Here is a 12,459-nt window from a genome sequence, read left to right as displayed (position 1 = left end):
CCGGAACATGGACTATGGTACAACAGAATTCTCACATCAACGTAAAGGAACTGAGAGCAGTTCACCTGGGCCTTCAGTCTTTCTCAGATCTAGTCTGTGGCAAGAATATAGTAGTGCTTGCAGACAACATCACTGCACTCTCTTACATTCGCAAACAGGGGGGGCACTCATTCCTTCCCACGGTACGAGATGGCGAGGGATCTTCTTCTGTGGGCGGAGAACCAAGTCACTCTTGTCACCCAGTTCATTCAAGGGAGAATGAATGTTATTGCATATGAATTAAGCCACCTCAAACAGGTCCTTCCAACCGAATGGACCTTAGACCCGTTAGTCTGCGACAATCTGTGGAAACTGTGGGGCAAGCCCAGAGTGGATCTTTTCACAGTGTTGAGAAACCACCTTCTTTCACTCTTTTGCTCTTCGGTCCCAGATCGTCAAGCATGGAGCATGGACGCCATGTTTTTGGACTGGACAGGCTTAAATGTGCATGCCTTCCCCCCTTCGGAATGATCAGGGAAGTAATCAACAAGCTGTCGACACATCAGAACACCTCCATGACCCTAGTCGCTCCATTTTGGCCGAACAAGGAATGGTTTCCAGACCTGATTCGACTCCTGGTAGATTACCCAAGAATCCCTCCACAAAAACGGTCTCTGGTCAGACAACCCCACTTTCTCAGATTCCACTAAGGGTTGTCCGCTCTGGCCCTGACAGGCTTCAGACTGTCAAGTGTCTCATCAGAGCAAAAGCTTTTTCGAGGCAGGTTGCAGAGACAATTGCAAGATGCAGACGAGCGTCTTCTACAAAGTGCTACCAATCAAAATGGGCAGTCTTCAGATGGTGGTGCAGCCTCTATAATGTCTCTTCTTCTGAGACATCTATAAGTCAAATAGCCGACTTTTTGATATTCCTAAAGTCCGTCAGGAAGCTATCAACCTCTACCATCAAAGGGTATAGGTCGATGCTCAGCTTATTCTTTAAGCACAGAGGAATGGCTCTGTCTTCTAATCAAGATATCAGCAACTTCATCAATATTTTGATATGTCTAAGAAAGTTCTTCCAGCGTCTCTTGGAACTTACACGTTGTACTGAAATGGCTGTCAGGTCCTCAGTTCGAACCTCTCTGTTCCGTTTCCCTCAGGAATCTCATGAAGAAGACTCTCTTTTTAGTGGCTCTCGCTATTGCCAAACGTATTAGCGAGTTACAAGCAATAGATGAGAATAGGTTTTGTGCAAGGGGATGCAGTCTGCTCTCTTTCTCTTGGTTTCCTCACAAAGAATGAGGACCCTTCTAAACCCTGGCCTAATATTAGAAGCCCACTCTCAGATCCAGGAAGAAGCCTTTCCGTTAGTTAAGGTTAAGGCTCACGAAATTAGGGCAGTCACAACTTTCCTCACTTTTAGACATAACTTGTCTCTTTCTGTGATGTTACGGTTGACGTTCTGGAGATGCAAGTTCATATTCGCCTCACACTACCTCAAGGACATAGAGACTGTGTTTGAAAATTGTAACACTTTAGGACCTTTATCCATGGCTGGCATGGTGCTGGGAGAGGAACCATAGGGAACTCTCTCTTCATTTGCTATCCACTCACCTCGATTTAAGGTTTTGAGTCAACGGGAAGCCTGGGGGTACTTTGTACCTGGAGTACCCGCCAGTTTCGTTTTTTATTTTGTAATGGTTAGGTTATGGTTTTAATGCTGTGGTGTAGCTGATATTGTTGTTATTTTGCATTCTGGTCTTTGCCCAGGGCAAGGGCATCCTTTTAAAACATTGTCAGCATGCAGTGTACTTCCTCCGCTGTAAAGTTCCCACTAATGTAGGGGCGACCCTTGGCTACACTGCCATGTCCACTACAAGTTGAGAAGGCGCTGACCAGAGGCAGTACCTACCTGCAGCAGCCCTCTCAACAGGTAAGGAAGCAACAAACATTTATTCAATGTTAGCACCCTTTCTGTACCAAATCTATACCAAATTTATTACTTACTTAATGCTTTGGAGTAGAATATGTCCATGCTCTTTCCCACCTCCTAACAATGTGGAATCAGGTATGTAATTACTTTGTAAGTTACTTATATAAAAATGAAATTTTTATGATAAAGTTTCATAGTTACATGATCAGAAGCATGGACATTAGAGCATGAAACGGATTGAGCTCTCTGCTAAGTTGTTCCTTTGAGTCCTGGATAGTGGGTGGGACCTTGTCACCTACACACTAATGATAGTAGCGCTGCCGCTGGAATTTTTAATTTTTAAGCTGCCGTAGGTTAGGGAACCAAAATAGCTATGTAATTACTTGGTAAGTATATATAAAACTTTATTTTATCATAAAAAATGTCATTTTTGAGACCATTGATCTTGCAGCGATGCTGCAAAGGGTAATTTAATTAATATACAGTAAGTGAAAAATACAAGTAACTTGAGATCTTTAAAATGAATGCAGATTAAGCGAAGTGTAGGTGCAAGATAATTTTTTGGACTTGGCAGGTCTTTAGTTGTGAACCTGCTAGCATGTCCCAGACCTTGTGTATTATTAAACTGAATTTTCATAGTGTATTCATTAAGGCATTATATATTCTAATAATTGGGTTTTGATGCTTGATGAAACTAGGTATTTTTGTGAGAGGGAAAATATATATTGGACAGTTTCTGTTTTTATTTTCTGAAGATTATTTAATAGAAACATTTTAATATCTACTCCTTGGTTTAACATTGCAACACAAATAAAAAAGTGTTAATTACCAATTCTGTAATGAGAAGTCACTTTTACCAGGGTTACCAGTATTCTAATAACATTTAGTAGTCCTTTTCTGTATGTTTATTTTAAACAGTACGCAATAAAAATGTGTTTGTAGTTTTATAGATTTAGCATTTAGACCCATCCTTGCTTGCAAGGTTACCGAGCTTGATATGAGTTTTCCCCAAAATTTCTCAGTCTAAAGAATATTTGCTTAATGGGATTGCCATTGTTGGACATGGGGGAACCATTGTTAAGTTTAACAGATCATGCATCATCCCATAGTAGGTTTTAATATTTACAATTTTATTTATATAAAGTCCAGACTTTGAAAGTGTTACATCCCTTAAAGCCTCTCAGGGATTCCTGCTTTTCTTTAAAACAAATTTTGTTTCTGTGTTGCTATTTTAGGTATTAGACTGCCAAGTTTGTGTTATTGAAATTAAAGCTTTATTATATAAGATAAATCGAGGCATTACTCTAAAGCACCAGTGAGCCACGGGGATGTCCAAAATACCTATAGATTTTTCTTTTGTATTTACCCTCAAATCTCTCCTATTCCCTTGACATCCAGCCTGGAGGACGTGCAGCAGTAAGTTCATTGTGCCTTCTGTTCATGCACATTAGACAATATTTACAGCATGTACATTAACAGAAATGTCAGTTTCACTTGCAGAAAATTTTGGTGTGAATTGTTTGTCAGTTGTAGTTATTTTTTTTTTCAAGGTTTATTGTAGTTTGTGGTACTTGTATGTGTGTGTGTGTTTTGTAAGTTTAACTCTCAAGTCCATCTAATCTTTGTGTTAGCCATGCAGGGATGGTATTACAGTATGTTTTGTTGCGAGTACTATATGGACAGTATTTTTGTTACTTAAGGAAGTACTGTAATGTGTTAACTTTGTTTAAATCATGGTACTTAAGGGTACTGGAATATGATAAAATTTTGGGTGAATAATTCTCTGCTTTACTGTGTCCATCATTGATGTTGAGGGCCTTTTTTAATGTTCTTTGTTAGGCCTAGACCAGCCTGTGGTAGTCTGGCTAAAACTTTGCATTACATATTTTTAGTTGTTAGGATGAATATGAACACTTATATCTAGGAAATTTTAAGGTATATGGCAGCTAATACCTTTATATTAATTTTTTGCTTTTTCTATGTTTTTGCTATGTGTTAGTATTTTGAAGCTCTACTAATCTTCTAAGATTACAAGACATGTGATAGCATGGTAGAGCTTTTATATACAAGATGAATATGCAGTATCATTCCCTAGAAATGGGTGCAAATATTTTTGGTAACTTTGAATGTCATCTCTGTTAATTTGAAGTTTAGAGAAGCTGCCGCTCAATTTTTCTATTTATAATGTAATTGTTACTTTTGTCTGGACTGATGTTAATTTGTGCTAGTGTCTATAAAAAAGATGAGGTCACTGATGAACTGAGCAGTGCTAATTAATTTCATGCTTTGGCAACAAAAATGCTCTTTCCTTGTTGATCAAAGTGAGAAGTCAGCACGGATGAACAAGCATTAGCTGGGTTAGAACTGGTAGTCCTTAGGCACATTTGTACACATTGCTTATGGTACTCATTTATTTATCCTGATTAATTGTGATTGAATGGGAAAAAAAATTAATATAGTAAGAAGAGTGGTTTAGCAAAAGATAAAATGACAGACACACAGAACCCCATGATCATAGTTATAAACCATACAAGAAGATATAAAACAGAAAAAAGGAAGTATAAATTCTATTAAAACTAAAAACTCATTTCAATCTTGAGAAGATTTGTAAAGGAAAAGATGAAAAGGTAGACAAATTCAATATCATAAAACTAGAAGTGAGAGACAGCAATGTTTTTACAAGTTTCAGTTCATTGCAGTTAGGCTGAGAGCAGTAAAATAATGTTAATGCAGGAACATGAGCGATGGGTTTTTGCAGTCATTGGATATTGTAAGTTTAACTTGAAGAAAAATTCCTTATGCTTGCTCCATAGTAAAGAGCTATTAATGTATCTTATAGTCATGGAAAGGAAAAGGGATTTGAATAGTTTAGTCAGCAGCATAGTACTTATATACTACATATTTTTTTAGCTCATAATACCAAGTAACTGTATGCCGAGTTGCTTTATTTTTGTTTTACACTTTGCTAAAAGGTAGTACTGAGTAAAGCACTGCAATTTTTTTTATACTAATCTCTTTTTAGTGGTACAGTATTTAAAATCAGTGCATGATACAATTTCTTAATCATTAAAATACAATTTTGTGTTCTGAAATGAGATAGGCTTTTAAAAAATTGCAGTTGCAAAATATATCTAGGGACAAGACTAGAAGTAGATGAAGTAAAATTTTTTTCTGTTGGGAGTTCTTGTTCTTAAATATATTACCGTACGCCTTTTAATTTCGTTTTCATTGCACTTCTCTCTTATTACATAATTTTCTTTTATGTATCTATTTAACCATGTGACCATGTGGCTACTGGTACTTAAGCTGATCTCTCTATCTCTTGGCGAGTGTATAATATTTTTCTTCTGTTTTTATGTTTTTTTTTTTATTTCCTCACACTTTTCTTTTAGTACATAATTTTCCTTTGCTTAAATGGTTTAGTAGTTGGTTGGGCTAGGAAACTGTTGAATAATTTATTTTGTTTCTGTTAATAATCCTTTGTTTTATTTTTGTATTTCTTTACTTTGTTTCTTTAAGTAAATTTGTCTCCTTTAATGTTTATTTACATATTTGTTGCAAATAAGCCCTTGTTATTATGTAGGGGGTTAATATTTTTTTGAGTGGCTAGTAATGTAAACCCATTAAGCCCATTTTATAATGGGTCATATCTGATCTGTTGCTGAATGATCCTGTACAAAAAAACAAGAGGCTAAGGTTAAGGGGACTGGTTTGGTGATAATAAATGGAGACCCCAGGGTCAGTCGTCAGACCCTATAATAATAATAATATATTTTGAGGGCTTGTCTCCTTATCTAAATTTTGGCACTAGATTAGTTGTTGGCACCATTCTTTAGACTTATGGTACTGTTGAGGTAGAATGTGTCTCCAGGTATGTGTGTATGTATGTAGCTCTAATTACTTTCCAGTAGAAGCTGGCTGACCTAATGACAAAATGGTAATTTTCTTGGTGGTAGTTTATTTGAAAGACTATTTGTAGCATGGAAAATAATTGTGTAGGTTCAGAGCATGCACGTTGCTGAACTGGAATTATCTGTGACTGTCAGCTAGGAAGTCGGCTAGTTTCTTACTGACTCAAGTTCATGCTGTATATGTAAGTAATATCTGGATATAGGGAGTTAAGTGATATATTTATTGGCATTGTTAGAAAAATAAGTTGTTTGATGTGGAATAGATGTTTTGGGGATTTTTGAGTGCAGCACTGTTTTGGAATTGAAGTACCTTACTGAAATTTACTTAAAACAAACTTTAACTGTTAAAGTTTAATGATGACCTGTTTCAGTACTGTCTATGCACATAGTAAATGTTGAGGAACATGTTTTATGTTATACTTGAACTTAAAATTTTAATTTATTTTTTTATCCATTTGAGAGTTTCTCGAGCAGATGAATTGTTGGTAGGGAGTTTTATGAGCTTGGACGTTGTACTGGACTCTGCAGTTATGGCTAATTGAATTGTACATCCATCACAATACACAATCCCTCATATTTTACATATGCTCATTATACTGCTGTCTGGGAAAGAAGATCATCCTGTTGTTAGAATACTAACTTTGGTTATTCATTTTGGAGGGAAAGTGGTCAGTGAGATCTGGTAGGCCATCAATTAAGATTACCTTTGACTTACTGTAACTATTTCTTGATTTTAAAATGAACAAACCAAGTTGGACATAACATAATTACTTCAAGTTAACAAAAAAATATTAGGTGCAAATTTATGTGAAGCAGATATTTGTAAATTAACTAAAAGGATTTATGACTAAAAAATCTCTTATTAGGTGGAAGTTGAAATCCTCCATCTTTATATATTCATTTACTAGTCTCTCATTCTACTTTTCAGTAATAGTGGAAAGCAGTCATTATTTAAAAGGATAAGTAAAAAAAAAAAAATTCACTGGCCACTGTAAGCCTCTGATGGATATTCCTATTTTTGATATTACATTATTTTCCAGAGTCACTGCCAAGTTTGCATTTTGTTTATAGGGGCATAAAAAGTTATAGAAAATGTAGACAGGATACAGAGGTTGCAAATTGTAACCTATGTAAAACAACAGTTCATTCTTGTGTATTATACTTGCATAGATGTTTTTCTTGCCAAAGTTAGCTTTTAACAGGAATTCTTAAAGATTGCCACAAATTTATTGCATGGGTCATTGTCCATGTCTCATTGCCGGGGAACTAAAAGATATTTTATTTCATTGCACTACTCAGCATATGTGATATGAGTATTCATATTTCATGTAGTGACTACTATGAAATGGTTTGAAACCATACATTCCACTGTAGTATTTTATATGAAGGCCCACAATCTGTATTTATTTGATGACAGAGAAATGATGAGCTCTAATTATTTATGTGGTGGCTTTCCTCTCTCCTTTGGTTGTTGCTTATGATTGTCCAGTAACATCCATTGGCAATCCAGAAGTAGGTTTGTCCTTTTGAAATGGTCTTCTGTTTCCAAGAGCAGCAGTTTAAGCCTGTTTAAAAAATGGTTTGTTTAGTTTAGAAACAAAAATTGCTGTGATATTTTTAAATATACATGGTGTGAGCAAAAGAATATTTTAAAGTTGTTGGGTATGAAGAAGTATTCTGCTCTTAAAAAGGAAATTGAAGACTTTTGACTGGTAATAAAACACTGCTTTTTAATCCACATTTCAGTCTAGTCACATTTTTTTGTATGTATTTAGTTTATTAGTCAGTGCAATGCAACACTTGAATTAAGTTTTATTAGTTGTTTGTAAAGGATTTCTTTATTTCATATGAATCTGTGTTTTTTCATTCATGCAGCATTTTCCTTCTACATTTGCAGGGTAGCCAGCCAAAGTTCAAAGTAACTAAAAGATTGCCCCTCTAAATGTTATATGTTTGATTAGCTTGTTTACCCATGGTGTTCACCTTTTCCTGCAAGGTGTAAAAATACCCACATTAATCCTTATTTCAATATACACCCACTCATCCCAAACAGTTTGGTATTTTGAGGGTGTCTTATACGGGCTTTTGTGTTTATATTCTAACTTTTCAGCCATTTTTGTCATTTTTTCATAATGTATTGGTGTAGCCCACTATGAAGTTGAAGTTATTGTGCTGTCTTTTAGTAAAGCCCATTGTCTGTCATTTCTGCTTCCGTTGTGTCTGAATAGATCACGCTCAGCATATGATTTCAGTATAGCACTTTTATTATATTTTGTATAAATATTTCTCTGATATTACATTGTATAGTCATATTTTATCATCTACTTTCTTGGAGGATGTTAATTGATAGTAAAGTAGATAAACTGCACCTTCATATTAAATTCTGGGTGTTGCACCAATTGTTTATAAGCAATTCAAACTTTGAGTGTGTTTGTGTGATGCCTTATAGTTCCAATGAGCAGTAGCTGGATGTTTCTTGAATTTATGGAACTCCGAAACATGAAGAGAGTCCTGGTGTGAACATTAAAAAAGGCTTTAATTGCACTGGGTCCTCATGGCCCAATAAACCTTACAGGTGGCATGGGAGCCCACTGCCAACATGCATTTCCTCAGTAAAAGACAACTCTCACTGTGTATCTGCTCCCAGTACTAGAGCCCACAGTGACCTTATTATCAATTGCCCTGTCAACACTAATATATTTCTCCTGTATAGTCAGTCTAGTATGGTTTTAGATGTGTTTTTGTGTGATTTTGAATAGCCTACAACATTACTAACATGTGATATTTTATTTTGTTTGTCTTGATGTTCTGTTTGGTTTGTTCAGTTGATGTGTACACTAGATTAATTCATGATTATTTTGAACATAGTTTTTGAAACCACCTAATTACTTGTTTGGTTTGGGATTTACTGTTGTCCCTTTATTAATTTTGCAAACACATATTTATAGTTATGAAAGAATAAGTGAGAAATTAATTTGTTTCCCAATGTAGTGTGTATGTGAATATACTGAATAGGTAAATGATTCAGAGCAACTATTTTTAGTAGCAACCACATTAACTGAGGAGCTTTCAGATCCTGAAACATTGCGTGGTGCAATTTGGAGATTCCTCTGAGACCATGGAAATCTTTTTTTTTTTTTTTTTTTTTTTTTTTTTTTTTTTTGCAGTCCAGTTTTTTACCTTTCTTTTTCCACAAAAGAAATTTCCATTATAATGACAGCAATAGATATAGTTTGTGAAGTGCTCTTACAGTTGACAGAAGAGCAGAGGTTGTCTTGTCTTTTCATGTGTTGAGGGTGATTATCTAAAGTGGTGGCTTTATGTTTGAGATATCAGTGTTAGGCTTGATATTTTCAGACTGATATTTGTTAAGAGAGGGAATTTTTATTACTAGAGAAAACAAAATAATTCATGTATATTGATGAATTGGCCACCGATAAAATCCAATTATATACTGCAAGGAGACTGAAGTATGATCATCACCACTAAATGTATACTGAAACCAGGAAATGTGAAACATGGTGGGGCAGTTATTAAATGCTGTATGAGGTTACAGGCATACAATGAGTGTAGAGTACTTTTGGGAACTGATCAGTCAGCTTGTAGGGAAGAAGCGTATAAATGTTTTATCTACGAAGAGACATTTTCTTTGTACGGTAGCACCATGTGTCAGAATCAAAGTAGTATGAACAAGAGAGGGAGATTAAGCCAGGAGATTCTCCTTTTCTTCCTCAAGGGGTATCAGCCATCTTGTCCTCTCTCTACCCTGTAGGTGCCCTTGAAACTCACTCATTTCTTCCCTGTAGGCAACTTGTAAATTCATTCACTCCTCCCCTCCATGCAGACGTCTCAAAATCTGCTTGCCCCTCTCTATACCTGGATCTCTCACTTCACAATAATTTTTTTTTTTATTAAAAGCTTATCTACTTCTCTCTTTCCATTGTATTCCTCATATCCCACTTCCTGTCTTTACTTGCCTTTGTAATGTGACTCTTGTTCATACTTTATAGAGGATATGTTCAATTGGATGAATTGGTACTGTAAGCCTCTGGAACCTGACAACAGTTGCCTTGAAAGTACTTGTTATTTAAGTCCAACTTGCTGGAGCAGTGGCTCTTACATGTCGTGTTAGGACACTCAGGAAGAGAAGAATGAAATCCAATCTGCACATAGACTTTAGAGTCAACTACTACTGCTTCCAAGGAAGTGCAGCCACTCTGGTTGTCTTCCACAGAAGATGACAGCTTGTTACTCATTTCATCTACACTATTTGATTTGTTGAAGGTTGATGAGTTTATACTGTGCACTGAACTTGCTCAGGCATTATTTTAATGTTATAATGATCATCTGTATAATTTGATAATTGTTTAAGCACTTATGGGAGAGCAATATGAATAGGTATTAGTAGCCATTTAGTTAAAATCTTAACCATAGCAAAATTATAACAAATGATTTATTTTAGGTCAATTTTAGGTTGTACATTGCTGACAATTATGGTTAGATAATTTAGTTTAAGGACTGAACGAGAAGTTTAGAAATTGGGCTCTATTAGATAGTGTAGTTTTCATACTTAAAGAAATTGAGAGTGTTATTATGGGTTAGAGGGAGGAATTATTAAATAATACTTTAGGTTGACATAGTTGTGAACACTTTAAAACTGACTTGGCTTTTCTTCCTAAGGTATAATGCTTATATGACTAAAAACTTGATGTTCCTCTAGAAATATAGATCCTTAGATTTTACTTAGTATATCTGCTAAGTGGGAAAAACACACACATTTTAAGATTAACTTTTAATTACTGTTGGACTACCAGTAGTGGTAAGAGTGATGATGAGGTGTTTTGGAGACAGGATAAAGTCCTGGTGTTAATTTTTTTTCTGTTATTTTTTCAGTTGTCGCAGTAGGCAGGTATGTTTGTTTTGGGATGTTAAATATGGGAATTTGGGTTGGTAAGGTTCCTTAGTCCATATACATAGATTAGTTAGGGTTGGTTATAGGTGCAGTAGAACCCCAGTCCTCGATGCTAGTCCGTTCCAAAACCAGCATCAAGATGCGATTCAGTCGAGATGCGAGTCAATTATTCCCATAACAAAAAACTGAAAATGGATTAATCCATTCTTGACCACGAGTCATTACCCTAACCTTGCCTTTTTATACAAAAAATTACACATAAATTACAATTAAATAAGTTCAGGGTTAAATAACTAACTGTATTAGACACACTTTTTAAATTTTTAAATGTATACTGTATAAAAAAACTGGCCTACGTCCAATGCGGCCGTATTACTGATGGTTGACCAAGTACAGTACCATAGGCTAGGCTAGGTACCATATGTACTGCTACGGGTAGGCACAAAAACTGTTGGAAATAATAAAACATTTTAAAACAAGCCAAATTATTACAGAAAATTAATAAAATATTAAAAATAAGCCGCATTATATCTGTTATCACAAACTTAAGAAAAATTGCCTAAGTAATGTCGGCAGCTTGTGGCATGAGCAGATATAAACAAACCAAAGAGCCACTCTGGTGGCCTATCGCAGTAATACATAAACGTTGTTTACATTCAGTCACACGAATGCCTCTTTCGTACTTTTCAGTAATCTTCTTGAGTTTATTTGTGGTTCTTACTATTTTCCTCTTCTGCTTGTCAGCAACAGCTGTCTTGGGACCCATGATTGAATAAAAAATACAGTGCAGAAAGCCACAAAATCTGAGGAAATACGTGTACAAGCATGTACTACTTGCTCAAAACAACAGCAGCAGAGTTAGCGGGCTTTAAACGACGCGTGGGAACAGTGCCAACTAGCGGTGGCTGACCAAAACACTTTTGTTTACAAACATCATATGATTCATCGGGTCGGATTCTGGTTTGTTGGTAGAGCTCCAATGCAAAATTTGCTTAAAATTTTGCATCGAAATCCGATTATGTCGAGCTCTGATGTGGTCAAGGACTGGGGTTTTACTGTGCACTAGTTGTCATTATCGACGTTCTTTTCTCTTATTTAGGTGTGAATGGTAAATTTTTTTTTTTTTTTGTTAATCCTACTACTTGTGTTACAGTCGATCATTTAATTGTCTTTTAAAAATTCTTGTGGAGTAATGGTTATTTATCCCTTTCTATTTTGACTGAAGTGGTAAAGAAAAAAAAAAAAAAAAATCAGGAACCAGTATTGGGGTCACCAAGAATTTTTCCAAGAAACAGTATCATCAGTTTTGATACTTTGTGTGGACTCCAGACAGGCATAAGAGTAATCTTAAATCTTCAGCAAGAAAGTTGTAGGCTTTGTTGTGTATTGTGTGGTTGACTTTCCCTGGATTTTGTCTTTTCAATGACCATTTGCCCCACAATTATGTGATACATTTTACATGGCAGATGGAGAAGGGATCACAGTTGATTACATGGGAACTATTTGATTCAGCACTTTAGTATCTCTCACTCCATATTTCTACAGAGTCCTTTAAACTAATGATGGAATCTCATTACAGCCAGTCAGTATACCTTGTCAGGTTCATGCATCAGATGCTGGCCACAATAGTTAGGCAAGGACTGTATTTGAGTGTCTGGTTTGGCAATTTGGGTGCTTATTTACGGTTATCATGTATGCCAAATGAGATTGGCCATAAGCCAC

The 12,459-nt window shown here is 35.7% G+C and overlaps 1 protein-coding gene across 18 annotated transcripts in view; it reads left to right on the top strand.

The window, feature by feature from the left end:
- Positions 1–12,459, top strand: part of alpha-Cat (catenin alpha) — a 99,555-nt gene that overhangs the window by 83,647 nt on the left and 3,449 nt on the right. For 7 of the 18 annotated variants that reach the window (XM_067101390.1, XM_067101384.1, XM_067101380.1 and 4 more), the window contains one exon: positions 3,313–3,330. The exons of the other annotated variants lie outside the window; for them this stretch is intronic. In XM_067101390.1, coding sequence (XP_066957491.1) covers positions 3,313–3,330 — 18 coding nt within the window. The remainder of the gene's footprint in view (positions 1–3,312; positions 3,331–12,459) is intronic. 18 annotated transcript variants of the gene reach the window in all.

This window comes from Macrobrachium rosenbergii, chromosome 57, assembly GCF_040412425.1.
Source record: "Macrobrachium rosenbergii isolate ZJJX-2024 chromosome 57, ASM4041242v1, whole genome shotgun sequence".
NCBI classification, from domain to species: Eukaryota; Metazoa; Arthropoda; class Malacostraca; order Decapoda; family Palaemonidae; genus Macrobrachium; species Macrobrachium rosenbergii.
Note: the sequence above shows the minus strand (reverse complement) of the source record. Positions and strands in the feature narration are given on the sequence as shown.